This window comes from Aphelocoma coerulescens, chromosome 11, assembly GCF_041296385.1.
Source record: "Aphelocoma coerulescens isolate FSJ_1873_10779 chromosome 11, UR_Acoe_1.0, whole genome shotgun sequence".
NCBI lineage: Eukaryota > Metazoa > Chordata > Aves > Passeriformes > Corvidae > Aphelocoma > Aphelocoma coerulescens.
In genome coordinates, this window is record NC_091025.1 from 13,669,205 (window position 1) to 13,689,439 (window position 20,235).

At 40.3% G+C, this 20,235-nt stretch overlaps 1 protein-coding gene across 5 annotated transcripts in view; it reads left to right on the forward strand.

Annotated features, from left to right (window-relative positions):
- SIAH1 (siah E3 ubiquitin protein ligase 1) overlaps nt 1-20,235 on the forward strand; it is a 54,315-nt gene that overhangs the window by 23,114 nt on the left and 10,966 nt on the right. The window contains exon 2 of one of the 5 annotated variants that reach the window (XM_069026606.1): nt 11,007-11,102. The exons of 1 other annotated variant lie outside the window; for it this stretch is intronic. Coding sequence is in view for 1 of the 4 variants with exons in the window: in XM_069026604.1 (XP_068882705.1) it covers nt 17,725-17,740 (16 nt within the window). In the remaining 3 variants the exon portion in view is untranslated. Of the gene's footprint in view, nt 1-11,006; nt 11,103-12,375; nt 12,578-13,064; nt 13,274-17,717; nt 17,741-20,235 lie in introns of those variants that run through there. 3 more of the 5 variants (XM_069026605.1, XM_069026607.1, XM_069026604.1) reach the window with 3 other exon arrangements.

Below are 20,235 nucleotides of genomic sequence, written 5' to 3' on the forward strand. Positions count from 1 at the left end.
TAGCCACTTAAATGTATGGCTTTAAATTATATTATTCCATTTCTTATCATTTATTTCATTCCTGTAGAGAATTAAGGGTATGTGCACAGTTAATCAATTAAATTACAGGTAGCAATCTCTTTCCAGTTGAGAAATTCAAAGGCTTGAGTGATTAGTCTGCCTGTTAGGCTCAAATCACTAAAGCTATGGAGATTCTAACACAGGCTTTGTTAGAAATTTTCAGAAAATGGAAAAGGTTTGAAGCAGTCACCTTGCCCATGTTTCACTAAAGGAATATAATACAAGACAGTTTTTCCTGAGAACTGTCAACAAGTACCAGGGGAGTTCCTTGAAGATCTGATGCCTGACAAATTGCACCTGTGTTGATGGAGGACAAACAGGGTCAATGTCCAAAACTACTGAGAAAAATTGTAAAATAGCTTGACACTTTCAGCCCTCCTCTACCAACTATTGAAACCTATGGGAGATTTTTCATGAATTATAGCTCAGAATGCTGGAAGATACGTACAAAAGAATTATGGCAATAGTTTCCACTCCCTCCATGAAATTGTAAATTCATGCAGAGTTTCCATGCAGCTTTTTCTCTACCAAGGCACTCCTATCAGAGGGACAAAACCATTAATTTTAAATGCATTGAATGAATTAGCCTGGGAGATCCAGCTGGCTATAGCTCAGCTCTTCATGTTCAGTCCCCAAATCTTTCTGCTTGTCTGGTGTGTAGACAGTAAAGGGCTGTGCTCCCACAGCACAAACAGTTCAAATCTTTCCTGCCATTCACATAATTCTAATAGCATGGGAATTTGGGGGGCCTATTATAAGTTTTATAAGCTTTTATAAGTCACATACATTCTTCGTGTATGTAATTCTGTTTATACAGAAGCATGAGGCATATGAAGGTCTGCTTCCTAAAAGACAAAACTCGGGCTAAGACTTTCAGGAAACGGGCAAGGTCTCACAGATTCTTCATGAGGCCAGAGATACACCAGAAGAAATATCCTAATCTTTTCCCAAAACAGAGAGAGATCTTCCTGCTAAAATGGGTCTCTCTTAAGGAAGGTCTTTCATACACCAAGCATGAGAATGACTCCTTCCAGCCAGCCCAGGAATGCAATGAAGGCAGCAGATATTCTTCTGTGTCTCTGAATAGAAAGTAACAAAGAGGAAATGGTAGAACCCAGAGGAAACAGAAGCCTTATCTTAGTGAAAAACAGTGGAGAAGACCCAGTAAGGTTTCTCTGTAACTGATGTTATGTGGCTGATGTGAGTACCTCATGAAAAATGGAGAGTGTATAAGTGAATCTGTGTGTAAGCCAGTGGTGATACCAGGGGATTCCTCTGTTTGAACTTGTAGCTGTCAAATGTGAAATGTTTTCCAAAACTGCACTGAGGATTGATTCTTAGTACTATAATTCAGGACTTCTTAACAAATACTGTAGGTCAGGAAGAAAAAAAACCCGCTGTATTTCTAAGATTCTGTATCTGTGCTTCATAGTAAATTAACATGAATGAACATAGTGAATGTTTATATATGAACATTCTGATACTTCTCTCTGCTGACGCCTGTCTTGCTAAAGTTGGGATTTTCTTCCTAGACAGTGACTTTGAGAACATAGTCCCTTTCTGAGATCATATTCTTCTGTTCTGCATATTGCACCAAGCAAACAAACCACACTCCTTCTTAGATCCATTCACAGCCCCTCCGTTAATGTCTGTCAACTCTCAATGGTACTGAAGGTTAAATCCTTTTTCCAATAACCTCAACACAGTAGGATCGATGCCTTTTTAGTTATTCAATTCAAATGTTTATGTTTTTCTTATGCACCTCCTCATGCTTCGAACGAGGGTTTGCAAACCTGCAAAACTGTTGGTTTCATTCAAATCCCAGCAAACCTTTTGTCCTTTTTTGTTTTGTTTTGGTTTTTTTGTCATGCCTACAAAACAAAACATAAATATCAGGATGTCATATACTGTACTACTTCCTATATTGCTTGCTTTTTTGGTCCTGCCACTTTCTTCTGTATTCTCTTTTCACTCTCCCATCTTATATGAAAGTATATGTAGGACATGAAGTGTCCTCCTAACTTTATATTCATTGAACAACTGGTACACTGAAGCCCAGGCACGTGATTAGGATCCATAGGCATGGTGCACTTAATAAACAAAGCATTGCCTATCTAATTTAGGCTGGTGCAAAACTGGAATTGATACTGTTAATGCTACCTAAAGGGATCTATGATCAAAGGCATCTGAAAATCCAGCCACATATTTTTACCTAATACATTTTAGAGTTTTGTAATTTGAAGAAGTGTCCAGTAGTAGTCTGTATAGTAGAAAGAACTAAATTCAGTCTTCCGTCACAAAAACTGAGGGCTCTGTGGGCTGAGTATGTACATCTCAGTCAGGGGGTTTTTTTGTAGGTAACTTCTGTGACATCAGAAGGATAAGTGTCCATCAGTATTCTAATGTCCTGGTTGTTCAGAAGGGTTATTCCATGAATTATGGTCACGAAGAGTTAGATTTTTCATAGTCATTTTGTAGGTACTGCAAGGAGAGCAAATCAAACATATCAGTCTTTATTTTAACACACACACAGAGACAAAAATTACTGTTGGGAACTGCAGTGGCTATTCCAACTTCCTCCAGGCCACACGGAATCTGCTAATGGAAATAGAGATATAGGATCTCAGGCCCTATTTTGCTTTTCTTGTTAATTGTCTGAATTTGGGGTATCCTAGAATATGGAAGACTGGTAATGTTTTATTAAATATGTGCAAAAGGAGATGTATCAGAGCATTCCCAGGTTATGCTTGTCTAGTTGAAACTTGGTAGACTGCTAAAATAGCATAATGCATACATAACTCATAGTTTGTTGTAGATAACATAATCCTTTTGATCTAGGAAATAACATGTCAGATCTCCAGAACAGCAAATGATATTTTTTTTTAGATTAGCCTTGTAACTTGTCTATATGAGTAATAATATGTATTACAGCACTTGGTCTAAGCTAGTGTCTGCTGGTGAACCAAAAAAACCCCATCATACAGCAACTAATTTGAAAGGCAGAAAAACCAGAATTTCTTTGCCTACTGGCTGAAATTAGTTAGTTGTTTAGTGTTTTAACTGTGTTAAGTCAGATCACATCTTTACATCTTGACATCACTGCAACTGCAGTTCAAAACTCAAAGTAAAAATATGAAAAACTGGGAATGGCTTAGAAAAGGGTCTCACACCAAGAATTGGTTGCTTTTTCCTCCATCAGCACAAGAGATGTGATTGATAACCTCCCAGCTTAATTTGTATTGGTAATGTGTAGAGATTTATCTCCTTCCTAGGATACAGTCCTGTCAGCACCCTCTTTGGGGTAAGTGGGTTTTGGGGACAGTATTTTAAACATGGTTATGGGCTTGACAGATACAAGTTTAGGCTGCTGGAACCATGTATTTAGTGGTACTGACATAAACAGGTACCTCCCCACCACCCTGTTCCTACTTGTGTTGGTTTTAGTTTATACTCTATAAAATCATGTTGGAAGAGGTTTTGCATAGTAAGAAGGGTTTTGTTATGGTTTCATTAAGCACCGCGTTATAACAAAGTTATAGAACTAGAAAGCTACAAAGATAAATGAAATTTAAAATAGTTTGTGAGGATTTATGATAAGCATGTACACAGTTCAGAGGGCCTCTGGCACTAATAAGCCCCAGTGTCTATCCTCTAACTAGATTAAATTCATTTCCATTAGAATTCAGCAGATGCAGCAGCCAGGGGTTGTTTTTCATTCCCAGGGGGTACCTTCTCCTTGATGGAAACTCCAGACACCCTTTTGCTTTTCAATGTCTAATTGGTAGACAGCAATCAGGAAGGTGACAATAAAACTGAGAGCTTATGGTAAACACCAGTTAAAAAAGGAGGAAAAAGGTGAAGAGTGGACATGGCTTAAAGTAGTTTCTTAATGGACTTCACAACTAAAAAGAAAAAGGAAGATTTGCAACTGTGAGAAGCACAATGCCCAATTCAAAAATCTGAACCTGAATAGTGGAATAAAGCAGTTGAAAAGAGAGCAGCCATTGTTGTCAAAATGAAATTGGAAAGGAGGAGAGGTGGCAGATTTAGTAATTGGAATCAAGAAGTTCATTCCTGTTTTCCAGGAATATGCTAAAATTTATCTCTGCCTCAAAAAAAAACCCTCCAACAACAAAACCCCAAAATTTTGGATGCAGCCCTCTAGGAACTGTACAGTCAACAATGAGGAGAAATTTGAGAGGGTCATAGTTGGATTTTCTGAATTAACTCTAATTCCTTGCTAAAAGCAGTTTTACAGCTGCTTTGATGTGCAGCTGGGGAAGATTCTGCTTTGGTTAGTTACCAGGATAGTCACATTCCAGACCTTCCCATTGTAATACTCTTCTAAGGACCATTTATTGGAAGCTCATGGATGAAATTTATTGATTGTGAAAATTATTATCTATGATGTGATGACTAAAGGGACATGCTTGTTGAAACTATTGGAGTCACTTTGTTTGAGAATTGTCCCTGAATAGTGTAGTTTAGAATACATACAGAGAGGATTGGTTTTATTGCCATGGCAGTAGATTTCCCTGCCACCCATCCAAACTTTCTGAATGTGTAGGATGGCCAACAGCAAGAATAGCTCTGCAGCAAGAAATTCCCATGTCCTGGAGCTTAAGCTCTTCTAAACAAATCAGGGATTTTTGCATTAGCACTCTTTTCAGAATTTTTAAGGAAGCATGTGTTACAACAATATATTAAGAAATAGGAAGATTGAGACTGCAGATCTCCACTTGATATGATATAGCTTCCGTGGCATATTAGTCAAAGTAAGAAGATGGCATTACTGCAGGTTTCCCTGGCACTGTATATAAGGCCAAACAGGCAGACAGGGCTGTAGTATTTTATCATGTCTTAAAGTGCCTCCCTGGGGTGTGCCTGTTGGAATCCAATCCTGTCTGCAGGATCCCTGCGGTAACAAATGCACTGTGCAGTGCTTCACCTTATCCCCGCTGGGCCAGCCAGGGCAGAATCTGCTCCATAATTATGAAAAAGGATGTGTGTTTCACTGTGCAGATGTTCAAATGATGTACTTGCTTTCTTCCATTTAGAGAGAAATAAACTTTTTAGCAGTATCACAGTGAACACAGGCACAGCTTGCAAAGGATTTCTGTTTAATATCTTATTGAATGTTGTTACCATGTCACCCAAAAATACTTTGGAAGATGATATCTTTATGCAGCTGACAAGCTATAAATTTTCTCTCAGGCAGCTCTGCAAATGTGTGATCTTCCCAAGAGCTTTTCATTTTAAGCAAATGTGCAAAATAATCAAAAGAAGTATGGATTTATTTTTAACTATCTCAGAGATTTTACATTCAGTTTTGGGCTTACTTTGGTGTAAATGACTAATCTTTAATGAATCAAATCTAATAATTTTACAAAAGCCTTTCACCTTGGCCAGGGAGCTGTCCTCTCCAGACAACTGAGAGAAAAAAAACCTGTCCCCAAAACCCAAACCAACAAGAAATAACAGGAGTTAAAAACCCAACATTTTCAGTAGGGAAAACTATGGTGACATTATTGATGGTTAGTGTCACCATTCTAATTAGGATGGTGAACCTTTTCTTGTCATATTACATTTTTTTAATCATGCTGTTGCAAACCAGACTGTTTTAATTATTTTTTCTCTTTTTCTTACAACACTGTTAAAACATCCTTGCTGAATACAAAGAAGCCTGTTCCTCAAAAGCTTTCCTGTGTAGCACCAGCAATCTATAGGGAGGCTGGAAACAGAGGTGCCACAATGGTAAATGATATGACAGTAGGAAGGAAAAAATATGCGTGCAGAATGAATTAGGCATTTATATCAAAGAACATTATAATGCCTCGAGCTTTCTCTGTACTCAGGTGTGAAAACCAGAATGTTATCTCTTGTAATTTTCCCCCTTCTCTGGTAAATCAGAAGTGTCAGGGATAATGCATGTAATCAGATTTCTTTGAGGCTGACAGCTTCTTCAGTGCTTCACCCACTCTGATTTTATAATCCTCATTACGCTCTGTGGTGTCTGCTGGGACTATCTCCCAGTAAAATTAACAGGAATGTTGAATGGCAAAGGATACCTGACAGTAAATATCCTTATTTTGCACTGTTCCCAAAACACCTAATGTAAGGTGTTATATTTATCCAGTACATAATTTGCTGATATATTTCTGGTGACAAGTCTTTGACATTGATAATGCTTTTAAAACCTATTTTAAACAGAAATAGGAATGGGAATAAAGTTGACCCTTACTGTACTGTATAATCTTGCTGAATTTGTATTTTGGTGACCATGAGAACTTTGCCAAAAAATGACTAACAGGAAAATTCAAAACTCTCCAATCACCCTTCAATGAAAGCTGAATGCAAACCTTTCTTCTTTGTCCAGGCTTCCCCATGGTAGTGCTCCCATTCATGCAGAAAATGAAAACCAGGAGACTTTTTGTCCCTGTTTGTAGGGAGAGAAGAAGAAAAGAGGAGAAAGAATGGAAGCATGACCGTTTTCTTTGGAGGTGTTCTCAAAATGCTTCTTTTCTGGCAAATGTTTGTGCCTGTGCTCAGTCATGGGCCTGAGTACAGTCAGTAAGTAAAGGCTGAACAGGAGAACAATGAAACATTTATGTGTACTGAGAGAGCTAGAACCAGTAGGAGCTGGTAGACGTGGCAGGATCTGAGCAAGGTGTTAATCATGTGCCTTGGGAGATTCGTTGCAAGTACAGAAAAGGGGGATTAGTGTATGTTTTCTCATCAGAAAACTTGAAGAGGAGCCATTGGTCTCTGTCAGAGGTATTTCACAAAAGCAAAAATGGGATTTGTAAGCAAGGAAAGCAATGACACTTCCTTTTTCTCTCCAGTATGTTCATGGCATATTTCATAAATAGGCTTATGACAAAGACATACCTAAATCCTATATGGGTCTCTCATTTTAGGAAGGCTCAAAATGTTGGCTCTTTGCCTGAACAATGAGTAACAATATAATGAAACAACGTGTAAGAATTTAGAGGAAAAACTACCTTTAATGTGCTTGGTATGGGACTATATCTCAGCAAACTAACTTATTTGTGCCAGCTACAGGTGTTTCCATACACTGTTTGCTGTTTGTTTCTGTATTAAATGAAAGATGTGTTGAGTCTGGTACAGGACTTTTTATAGAATGTTTAGGCTTTAGCTGGCACCTGAGTATATGTATATAGAGATCATCTGTCAAAGTAATTCACATCTGGTAACAGTCCCAGACTTAAAACAACAACAAAAAAAATCCACCAAAAAAACAACCTGTTTAATGGATGACTTATTACTTTCTATTGTTTCTAATTACATATGACTTGCCAGTATTGTTGTTCTTCATGGCATGGTGCAAGAGTAATTTCTTCCACCCAGCCATAACCTCCCAAGAAGCTTACCAAAAGAAAATCCTCAAAAACCCTTGTTCAACCTTACAGACATGAAAATTTCAAAACTGGAAAAGTTATTATATATGTTTCACACTATTTTAAAATCGGTTTTTCATCCCGTAGTTGGCTTAATGAATTGACATGTAGTTATGAACCGATTTCTACATATTATCATGTGCTGCATGACCACAGAACTTCTCCAATGCTATATAATGCTATGTAATTACACATCTCATTCTTCACTCAGAAGAATTTACATGAAGACTGCATATTTACATAGTAAGACCTGGATGATTTGGGAGATTTCAATTGGTTTTAAAGGCTTTTAAATTGAGTTATCTGGAATCTAAAAAACAGATCAGGGCTGTTTGAAATTTTATTTTGTCTAGTGACTAGTTATAGATTTTTTGCAAAATAACTTGATGGTCCTAAGCCTCTCCTTGGATTCATACTGATCCTCAGGAGGACAATACTGTGGCTGGCTCTTTCTGTGGCTAAGAGCGTACTCCTGCTGCCTTGAAAAATCACAGCATGTTTTAAAACAGAATTTACATTAATTATGTCACCCATACTGGCACACAGTCACTTGCTTCCCTCCTAAAACTCCAAGGTAATAATTGCCTAGCAATAAGTTGATCACAAATATTTTGGTGGAGCTCAATAACCTCAGCTGATACATCAGGGCCACCCAACCCAACCAGTCTAACAAAACATGAGCTTCAAAATGAAACATTTATTATTTAAAATACTAAGGCTGGGATTCTATTTGCCTTCTGAAACTTTAGCTCTTACCTGTGAAAGTTTTGCTTATTCACTGATTTTAGTGGAAACCAAATTTGAGGGAACTGCTTGAATACTTCAGATGTTAGAGGCAGCATTGTGGGAAAAAATCCCCAAGACTTTTGTCACGTGAAGTATTTATCAATAAAATCAATGGAGACAACAATCCTGTGCATGCACAAGGCTGTGCAGGTCAAGAGTGGGATATCACACATGTTTCATAGAAGTTCATTACATTACTTTCTTACAAACTAGGTTTAGTTCAACAGTTTATACAAGAATGTATTCAGAATATCCAAAATTGCTTTTTTGTGGAGTCCTTGTTAGCTCAGAGTTTTATTACTATGCAAAAGATGCAGTTCAAGTACACATATGAAAGAGCTATCAATGTTTTTCTGAAAAAATAAGTTTCTTTTAAAATTAATTCCTTTAAGTAGTCATGCTATTCTTTCACTTTCTTGCTGTCAGAAGGTCCCTAAATAAACTGTTTGGGAATAGTGATGCTTTGCAGCCAGGGCAGTGAACAATATAAATTAAAAAACCCCAAAGTCATCCCACTGCAGAATGAAGAGATCAGTAGAGATCTTAGATGTCCTTTTGTAATATGTGTAATAACTAATTTTTAATTAGTGTACTGTTACCTTTGGGTACTTCAATTAGGCAAGTCTCAAAAATAAGTGTGTTTTGTTGGACACACTGTACTCAGTTTTCTTAATAGCTCCAATGTTCTCATTTTCATATATAATAAAAAAGTAGTTAGAATAGGATACTGGATAAAAATGAGTTCATTAATCTTAGAGACTTTGAAAAGCTGTAGTAGAAAAATCACTTAAGCCTGTGTATTTTTCCTCACTTCTGTGTTACAGACAAGCTTAGAAATGATTTTATGTTTATTTATTGCTTAGGGCATAGGCATTTAGCTCCCAGGATTGAGTGTTACTCTGACTGATCAGAAGCAGTGTTTCTGCCTAAGAAATCAAATCCAGATACAAAATTTGAGTAGCCAATTTATTCACTGATAATCATGTTTCATCTCAAGAGAATGCTGCTACGTGTTGCTCGTACTTTCTTCATTCGTGAAACAAAAATGGGTTTTACAGAAGCATAAAATAATCACCAATGACTTTTCACATAAAAATTAATGTATACTATAATAATGTATGAACTTAGTAAAATGCTACAGTAACTTGTATAAGTAGTGTGAACCAGTTTATCCCTTTTACTAAATGAATGCGAAATAACAGGACTTTTAAGAATGAGGATACTGTCTAAAATTTAAAGGAGAAAAATAGAATTTTACTACATAAAATGAAACTAAAGACTTACAGATATTATTGTCAAGCAAGGAAACATGCCATTAAACTAAAGGCCTTCATACCCATATAACTTCAAGGACAGGAGGTATCACACATTTCCACACTGACAGTAGGTACTTTTTCTAGTAAAAAATGCATACAAAAGTAATGTCAATTAATAAATAATTAGTAAAACTTGATGTTAAAACTACTGACTTCAGTTTGAAATTATTATATTAACAGATACTGCTAATTTAACAGCTTCCCATAGAGTCAGCCTTTATTACTCAATATTTAAAAGGGCCTCAGATGGAGTGCTGTGCCCAGTTGTCAGAGCTATAGTCAAAAACAATGAAAGAAGCAGTTACAGAGTATGCAGACAGCAAAACCAAGAATAATCGGAGGCCTTGCAGTGTTGATCTATAGATGGAAAGGAATTTATGCAACATACTGAAGAGGAAAGCATTCAAAACCAGGAGAGTGGAAAAAAAAAATTTCAGTGTTCACAGAAGTGTTTTAAGAATGAGATGGAATTATAATGGGAGATTTAGATTAAACAAATATCATGTGGAGAACCAATGTAATGGTAAGGACAGGCAAACATCAGAAGAGGTTTAAACATTTCTGCTGTGGGACTTTTATGAGCTGTTTAAACAAACATCTGGTAGGAACAACAAAGGCATAGCTGATCCTACCTTGGAGCAGGAGCATGGAGTAGATGATGCATCTTTGAGCCCTTTTAGCCCTCATTTCCTGCAGTGATGAAGCCTGTGCCACACTGCCATGGGGTCTGTTCCAGCCAGCCCTCACTACTAACTCTTCACCCTGTGGGCTAGTGACACCCCAGTTTGAGGGAGGAACAAGTCTCAAAGACTCTGAAGTTCCTGTGACTCCTTGCAAATTGTACTGATGAACAGTGGAGGAAAACTGAGCTAAGTGGTGGTGCTGATGGTGACTCTGGTGTGTGTGACTCTGGAAGAGCTGGAAGGTGTGAGCTGGGTGAGGGAGCAGTGGTATAAGCACAGCAGCTGTGTGGGATGTTCCACCTGGAGCACCTCCAGTCACAGGCATGAGTGAGCTGTGATGCCACTGGGGTTAAGGCAGGTGGGCAAGCTGGAGGCATTGCAGGGGGTAGCAGGAACATGGGAATGAATTGGGAGGTTCCTGTGCCAAGGTCAGAGAAGAAAAGCCCGTAGGTTAATTACTTTCACTACTCAAAAAACTAGTTTCACTCAAGGAAAAGCAAGGCCTTGTTTACACCGTTGTTTGATACTGACCACCCAGCAATGCATTGATCTGATACAGGACTGTGAGACTGTCAACTTGTCTTTTTTTAGCAAAAGTGTGTGTTTCCAGGATCAAAGTGTTAACCACAGAGATACTTTGTACAAAACCACACAGATTACCGGAACTGATAAGCACTGTGGTTCTCATCTCTAAAAATACTGACTGCTACTATTACAGCTGCTTTTTTCCTTGTTCTCTATAGGATAGCACCTTTTTTGGAAGTTACCACTGCTGAATAGACCTCCACATGTTTAAAAATACATCAAATGATTAGCCCTACTCTGAACTAAAATCGAAGGTAGGGAAAAAAAATGTATTATTGGAAATATGTTGCTTCAGGATTGTGTCATTTCTATCCAGGACAAAAAATAATACTTTATCATATCTCTTTAAGTATTCAGTAAGTCAGCCCAACTATGAGTTGGCAGTCGCTACCATGTGTATCACTCCTCATGAATACTTAAAGCAAAAGGCTTAATAACCACTGCATAGCTACAAGGTGCAGGGAGAAATTATGTGCAAAGAAGTTAAACTCCTGTAGCTGGTCATCCTTTGACAACAAATAATTGATATTATCTATACTTGGGAGGATTTTTAAAGAGTGCATATGGTACATATTGCACTGCATCACTACATCACTATGTATTTCTGAGAATCTGCCTTAAAATTAATCACAAAATTCTCTGAATAGGAGCAGACTTGGCAGATTCAACATAGGAATGTTATACAAAAAGAAGTGCTTTACTGGTCATCAAAAAGAATGAGGAGGATATTGAGAACCATCTGGATAATCAATTAAATTGGCCAAGAAAATGCTTCAGTCATTCAAAAAATGGAAATAAGATCAAAAATACATATTTTTAAATATTTTACTGAAAATAAAATAAACAGTGTCTCTCCTCTGGCAAACCTCTGAATAACCAGTAGATGAGCATGGTCCTAATCCAACAAAGCATATGTAAGCACAATGGTAATTACATTTATTTCATCCAGTTTATGTGCTGAAAGTTACATTTGTATTTAGGGCATTGCTGAATGGGGACCTAACCTGAATTATGCAAAGTCTTTGAGCAGAGACTGGAGGAGGGGTTTGTTTTTAGCACTCCATTAAAACCACCAGAATGCCCCCGTGCTGGACGTTCCCGGCCTCTCTGCGAGAGGCCACTTTGCGGGTTCTTTCATTTTTTAAAACACAATTCCGAGCCCTTGTGACAGCCCCCGCGTGGCCCCGCCGGCGCGGAGCCTGCGGATGCCGCGGTGCCCGATCCTCGCTGCCAGCGCAGGGGCGCTCCCGCCGCCCGGGCACGGAGGGGCCGCCACGACCGCGGGGCCGCGGCAGCGCCCGGGGCTCGCCGGCTGAGAGGGGCCCGCGCGGCCCTGCGGCGGCTCAGGTGAGAGGCGGCTCTGCCGGGCCGGGGCACGGGAGCGATCCCGGGGGAGCCGCGGAAGGGAAGCGCGGCCTTTGTTCCCGGCCGGGCGCGGGGCAGAGCGCGGCCCGCGGGTGCGCGTGCGCGGGAGGGGGGGCGCTGGCGGGAGCGCGCCCGTGGAGCGCGCGCGCGCGGAGGCGGCGGCAGGATCGCTCGGGAGCAGCCGGCGCGTGCCCGCGGCGCAGGGAGCGAGCGAGCGAGGGAGGGAGGCAGGGAGCGCGCGGTGGGCTCGGGCCGCGCACGGAGCGTCTCGGCCGGAGCGGTGCAGCGCAGTCGGCCCGCACGGAGCCGCCATCGGGGGAGCCAAGGCCGCCTCAGCGGGTCCCGCCCTGCCCGGCGCCCACAGGTGAGCGCTGTGGGGAGCGCGAGGGGCAGCGGGAGCGGCTCGTCCGGCGCGGCCCTCAGCCCCCGCCCGGGCCCCGCCGCCGCCCGCGGGAGGCCCCGGCGCGGCCTCGGGGCGGCCTCGGGACAAGGCCCCGGCGCGGCCTAAGCGCGGCCCGGGCAGGCGGTGTTGTGTGGCGGCCGCGGCTCGGGGGAGCGGGGCGCGGCGGGGCCTGCGGGGAGCGGCGGCCCCGAGCCCTTCCGCCGGGCCATTGTGTGCAGGCGGAGGCGGTGGCCCGGCCCGGGGCTGCGCCGCCCGGCCCGGGGCTGCCCCTTTGTGGGCTCGGCCTCGGCCCCGGCCCCGCCGCGCTTTGTGCTCGGGGAGCGCCGCGGGCTCGGCGCGGCCCGAGGAGGCGGCCTGGCCCCTGCGAGCTCCCGGTGGGCCCGGCCGTCGCAGGAACGGGCTGCCGGGGTAAATGGGCCGCTGGGTGCCCCTCGCTGACGTTCCCGGGAGGGCTGCTGTCTCTTACCTAATCCCGTGAGAGCAAAGAGGGAGGGAGATTCTTGCTCATGCTACGGCTTCCCCGTAAAAATTAAAAGGCTGAAGACCTTCGTGCTTTCCCCTTCTCCACGGTTTAAAAGGACGGGAGACAACAGCGTTTGGAGTGAAAGGCAAAGCTAAGTATTTCTTCAGGAGAAGAACCAAGTTTCTTTTCCGGTGGTGAGCTGGTGGCACTTTTATTTTATGCTCATATTAATACAATATTTCTCCAATATTCTCTTTGCACCCTCTTTTTCAACCAGCGGAGGTGAATATTGCCTTGTCTCTGTAATGAGCAGTCTACTCATAGTGCAAATAAATAGATAAAGTGATTTAATTTGTTTAACGTGGCAGACGAGTGTCTGTTAGGAAGCTCATAGCTAATTGGACTAGGTCATGAAGGACATGGGATATTCCACGCTCGGGACATAGTTTCAGTTGTCTGTTTATCTCCCTTCTAAACTGAGACTAGCACGGTGCATTCCAGAGGGGGAGGGAAAATGGAAGGGACTCTTCTCAACCCTCGTTTAATCAAGTTGGTCTGCATGATGACTTGAGTTATTGGAGTATAGGTACACTAATACAGAGGGTTTTAGGGTAAAGCATGGCTCTCTGGACTAGTAATTAGTTGCAGAAAACTTTGGGGAGTACACCTAAAATAAAAATTGAGTGCTAAAAATTATGGTAATTTCAGTGGAAACTGATGTTCTTAAATAGCTTTAGCCCTTTTCACTGTAGTGAAAAATCATAGAGAAAAGCATAATGATAAGACTTATTCATCAGTGATACAGTTTTAGAAATCTGTTGTGACCCAAGAATTCTGAACCTGATGGAACAAAGGGCATTTTTGACCTGAAAATGCATGTCCACATGAAGTAGCTTAACTGTTACTATGTCATTTCCATCGATAAGGTTTTAATGCTGTAGTCTAATTCGACTGTAGTAGAGGAGTTAGCTCAGAAATTCAGTGGCTCCAGCTAAGTAGGTGTGAACTAAGGAAAGTAAATACTTTAAATAACATGAGTACTTTTCATAGTTAGGTTTGAGTAGAGTTGCTGCTCTTTGCTTAGTGTGAATTGAGAAAGAAATCCTACTTAAATGTCAGACACCTGCCTCTAATGTGAAAAAGGGGAGCCATGAGCATGTTCATGTGAAAAGCAACTCTTTGGTCTGAAAATTCAAAGAAATCAAGTAGGACAGGTTTATGAACTATGGTCTTCAGAGGAAACATTCTGGAAGACTATGCATGCAACTGCTATTAGAAATATGATGTTCTTAACTTTAAGTTAGAATCACTTTGCTTTATTTTTCTTCTGTAATAGGTGCTTATAGTCTTGTAACTGTCAGCTTTAAAAGCTGGACTGAGTTTTGCCAAAGGGATTATTAGTGTCTTTTTTGCTTTAGCGATTATCTCATTTTTAGGAGCTAAACTGAAGCAGAGTAGTCAAGGTAAATCAATTATATTTTGAACTCTTGACACATATGAAGAACTCAGTTCTGCAGTTTTAGCACATGTAGCCAGTCTGTAGAAAGCCAAAGCATGCACTGTGTTTGCAGCTGCTGACTGGTTACCTGAAGTCCTGGTCAGTGCTGTTGGTGCTACCTACTGCAGAAAGCAGCAGCAGTGAAGTGAGGATGCTGCCAGGCTCTAGTTCATCTCCACCATCACGTGGTGTCTGAAGCTTAGGATCTCAGCTCCAAAGTTTACAGTCTTAAACGTCATGAACATTGTAGATGCAGATTTTTTTTTTCTGGATTTTTTTGCTTTTCTGTTGCTTTGATTTTTGAAGGGAAATCAGCATTAAAAGTGAAAACTAGTTGTGATTGAAAAAACAGTAGGAGGTTTTTGTTTGGTTGGTTTTTTTTTTACTTTGACAAAATACACAACAGAGACATATTGTTGCCTTAATAAAATGTTTTCAGTAACAAGAACGTTTCATTAATAAGAAAAATTTGTTGTAAGTGAATTACTCTTTTTTAAAGTGTACGTACTGTTCCCTTCTTAAACGTTCCATGTCATGATAAAAATGCAATTTTGATGTGTGTTTTCTGTGTACAGTATCACATTGTGGACTAGAAATTGGGAGATACACGTAGATACTGTGTTGTTACCATGAGCTGTTACTTCAGGTTTATCTGAGATTTTGGTGTTAGCACTTAAATGCATGTAAGCAAAGATCTTCCTAAGTTAGTGACTTGGAGTTGTTTGATATCATGCCAGGGTGTGTTCAGCTGTTAGCTGTACAAGGGAGTAAAGGAAGACAAACCCCAGCATTAATGCCCCATTTAATAGTCTTTAAGTTTTATGGCACTAGAGAGAGAGATTCTAATTCTGATCCAAACTGCATTCCATGTTTCTGTAATGCCCAGGACAACTATTAAAAATATATGCCTGAGTGACTGTATAAAATGGTGATTCTTTGTGTTATCATAGGAATAATGAGAGATTTGGTTACTAATTCCACAGTACTTTAATCAGATAAAGTGCTAGATAATTACAGCTAACCAAATGGTCCATTTCTGATTTTGACTTGTTTTTCTTTATAGAAGCTGAATATGAAAAGTGAGGTTGGGTGTGTTTTCAGGGAGGAAGTAAAATATTACCTAAATGATAAAATCTGTATTTGTTCTCTTGCACCTGGAAATGAATTATAAAATTACAATGGCTATATTCTAGGGCAGTTGATATAAGAAGAGCAGTAAATTGCTCTACAGACAGTTGCTGACCTTTTCCTTTTTGGTTTGCCTTATCCAGAAACACATTTTGATCTTTTTTTGTAACAATTGATGACTTTGCTGGACATGAATTAAAACAAGGAGAGCGTAATGATAACTTTGGCTGCTTAAAAAATTATTCATCCACTCCTTAAAAGTGAAAGAGAAGTTCTCTGAAGTGTGGTTTGTGTGGCTGGGGTGGTTTAAGCCCAGCTGGCAGCTCAGTACCACGCAGCATCTCTCTCACTTCCCCACCTGCGGGATCGAGGATAGAATTGCAAAAGTGAAAAAAATTTGTGGATTGAGATAAAGACAGTGTAGTAGGTAAACAAAGAGCTGGATGCACAAGCAAAGCAAACCAAGGAATTCTTTCACCACTTCCCATGGGTGTTCAGCCATCCCCAGCAAAGCAGGCCTCCATCATTCTTGGTGGTTACTTGGGGAGACAAATGCCATCACTCCAAACATCCCCCCAGCTTTACATGCTGAGCATGATGCCAGATGGTCTAGAATATCCCTTTGGTCAGCTGGGGTCACCTGTCTTGGCTGTGTCCCCTCCCAGTACGTTATTTACCCCCAGCCTCCCCACTGCTGGCGTGGTGTGAGAAGCAGGAAAGGCCATGACTCTGTGCAAGCGCTGCTCAGCAATAGCAAAACCATCTGTATTTATCAACACTGCTTCCAGCACAAACCCAGAACACAGCCCTGTCCCAGCCACTGCAAAGAAAATGAACTCTACCCAAAGCAAAACCAGCACAGTGGCATGAAGTCTTTAAGTATTTTAAGGTTCTTTTCTAGAATTCTTGCACACAGTACTGAATAGAGCAAAAAGTAATTTAGTCTTTAAAGAAAGACCACAGTCACTTTTCAAGGGTTTTTTTTAGTCAAGGAGGAGCATTTAAAATGCCACGCTTTTAAGAGTTACTTTCAAATACATGTTCAGATGAAGTACGTCAAAGGAAAATTGTTTGTTAAAGTTGGCTGATGTGTGGATTGTCCAAAGGTTTTAACTGGAGTTAGGAATATTTTAAAACAATTTGGTGTTAAACAGCAGGAAAGAAAGCTTGAAAATAAATTGCATAAAAATGTCTAGACGTGGTGTCTAGCTTAGAAATGTGCATGAGTTGAAAGGTTTATCCTTGTTTCTGTTTGCTCTGTGTTACAGATCTTTCATAAGGGAAAGTTATATGTCTTCTAAATTTTACAAGGGGGGGACAACTGCAATACAAGGTTCCTAAGTTGTTTTGTAAATCTTAGTACAAGTTCCTTCATGCTGAAGTGTGATGTAGGTATTAATTTGAGGTGGGGTTTAAAAGTTATTTTTTTCCTATGATTCTTTTAAAAGTCAGCATTATTCCGAAAATATGTGGTTAGTTGTTGTTAACACATCAGTATTAGGAAAGGAGAAATAATAGAAGATGTAGCACTGCACAAGCTGTGGCACATCCAAGTGTCTGTTGGGCTGCCAGTGTTGCAGTGTTGCTGCCACCAGTGTGAACGTGAAATGGAGCAGGCTCAGTCCCAAGTTCAGTTGAAAACTCCCCACCTGTGAGGAGAGGGTAACTTCCCCGGTTCCCTTCCCTGGGCAGCTTGCAGCATGGGACCGGGAGGTTCAGCACTGCTGCAGGAGGTGTCACCTCCATCACTGTGGGTGATGTTAGGGCAGGCTTAGAGCTAAAAAAGGGTGGCCAAGGCCCTCCATTGCCTCTTGGGTTTGGTGGCTTCCTGGGGTGCCAGGGGAAGTGCTAGGTACTTGTGCAAGACTGGTCTTGTTGAATACATTACCTGAAAGAGAAAGAAAACCAGTGGGTAAAAAGCAGACATCACAACCACTCATTTTGGTGGCAGCCTGCTTTTGTTTGTTGCAGAAATGGTGGAATCACACTCCAGCATCCTCTGTGTGCGTGCCTGGTGTCATGGAGCCTGTATCTGGTGGGTCATTCTTCGTGCTATAGATAAACCATTTTCTTGTAGTGGTATGTGAAAGCTCTTAAGAAATACTGTAACTGAGCAGTTTTCTTAGAAATGCTATTAAAATATTTAAGAACCTTTAAAACATGGTATGTTAGTGCTTTTAAAGGTAATGACCTTAACTTATTTCTGTAAAAATGGACTCTGATTTTTTTTTTTTTTTTGAAACCTCATTACCTTCTGTCTTTCTTTTTTTTTTTAATCAACATGGGTCTGCTACAGTTTTATATTTTAATCTTCTTAAATTACCTAATGTTGTTTTGGGAATCATGTGTTAAACATGCTTTGATGTGCATTTTTGTGTTGATAACGTGTATGACCCCACACTAAGGTATAAAACAGAAACTTCTCGTGTTTAACTAAAGCTAGTTTATCAATTCCTCTAAAGTGGATCTTAGCCTATATTTGAGCCTTAAGTGTTGCTCCTTTCTGTTTCACGAGGTGCATGTGCAGTTGTCTTGTAGAAGTTGTGAAAATGCTCTGCTCAACTAATATTTTTGTTTCTGAATGTTTATTTTTAAATATATATGCACATGTATTTATATAAAAGTCTTTAGAGTCACAAAATGACTTCCACAGGAATTTCCCCCCTTTTTGTCATGGAGGCATCAACACAGTTGGGAGTTAGTCTAGGGTTCATCTCTCTGTGGCTGATATCTGTGTGATTGCACAAGTGCATTAAGGATGTAATTTGGAGACTAGTTGCACAGGTGTGACTGGGGAATCATTTGGCTGGCAGATGTTGATGGTGTACTGTGGAATTTTAGTGTGGCTTTGTGCTGGGTCAAGTCTAATTATTAGCAAGGAAATTTTACGCATAAAAAATAAGCATTCCATAATAGAAGCTGAGATAGACATTCTTCCAAAACAGCACCTGTAAAGCAGTAATTTTAAGAGCACTTTTGTGTCTATTAAAACCAGCTGCTAACCTATAACAGTTTTGTTTTAAAATAAGGTGTTCTGTTTAAGCAAAAGTTGTTCTTACATCTACAATAATAATTCTTCCATGGATGTACACGTGCTCATCTACTAATGGAGTTGAGTGTAGGGAAAAAGATGATGTCATTGGAGGCTGTTCTTTAATGTGCTTATGAAGAAGTAGGCTTAAGGTTGCCTATGAAACATTAAATTTTTTATTTCCTGTTTTTTGAATGCTTGATTCTCCAACCTATTCTATTTTTGTAATACTCATGTAAAAGAAAAAGGTTAAAAAGTACTGAATTTTACAACTGTGCTTTAGACAGTGATTCATGGCTAAGATTTTATGTTTGAGATTCAGCACTACAAGAGACTCAAGTTTTGATTTTGAATACATAACAGAAGAGAGGACAATATTTTGCAGAGAAAATGATAGGTCTTGAATTTAGAAAGTGCAGATAAAGAGAACATGAAGTAGCAGAAAGATATGTCTACTCCTGTCATTTCCAAACCATTTATAGTATCTTGTGTTTTAATTTCTGCTGTGGACTCAGGCCTGTCTTCAGAGTGATTATGACAGAATTTTAATTCTGTATGCCATGAAGCAATTCCCAAGCAATACAAATAAGTGAAATAGTGCGTGCATTTTACTTGGCATTTGAGATGTACCTGATCAGAATTTAATGGCAATAAAAGAACATTTAATCCTCTTGCCCAAGAGCTTTCTTTTTCTGCTGAACTTAAATCACTTGCTTGAAAGCCTGGGTACTTGGAGCTTCACAAAGAAGGCTGAGGGATTTTTTTTTGGTAATACAAGGATCCCTCTAAAGAAAGGTGACTTGACTTTTTATAAAGTTGGGAGGACCTTCAGATTAGATACAATAGAAATAGTGAGAAGGTTGTTGCCAATGTCTCCATAATTTGTCTCCTGTGTACAAAATACTGGGACGGGTAAAGGGCAGTTATCCATATGTGAGCAGGAGTTTTAATGTAAACAGTGATTGAAGTCTGATGATTGCTGACTATAAAAACTGAGATGTTAAATAATTTAACAGTGTCTTTTAGTGTGTAATGATACTTAGTTATTACTAACCTGAAGTAAATTTGAATAGGGCCTAACAGGGTTAACTTCGTATCCTTATCAAGTCATTTCATTCCATTTTGCATTAATGTGTGAGACTCACAGCTACTTGTGGTAGTTTAAAACCTGTAAAAGGCAGGGAAGTACTTGCCTGTGGTGACTCAGAAGCTCATGACAAAACAGGAACTAACCCCAGGTTTCCCCTGCCCCAGACTTTTGCTCTAGCACCACTAATCGTGGGTTTGGGTGGCTTTTTTTTTTTTTTTTTTTTTAAGTTTTCAAGGAATGCTCAGTCTTTTCATGCAGCATGGTGGTCTGTGATGTCAGCAGCTCCACCCATTTCTAGTGTCTGCTCAGGTTGAACACTTTCTTGGAGACTGTTCTTGTTTGTGAGCTAAAGCTACATTTTAAACCTGAGGGTTTGATGAGAAGCTGTGGAACTGTTGCTCTCTGCAGC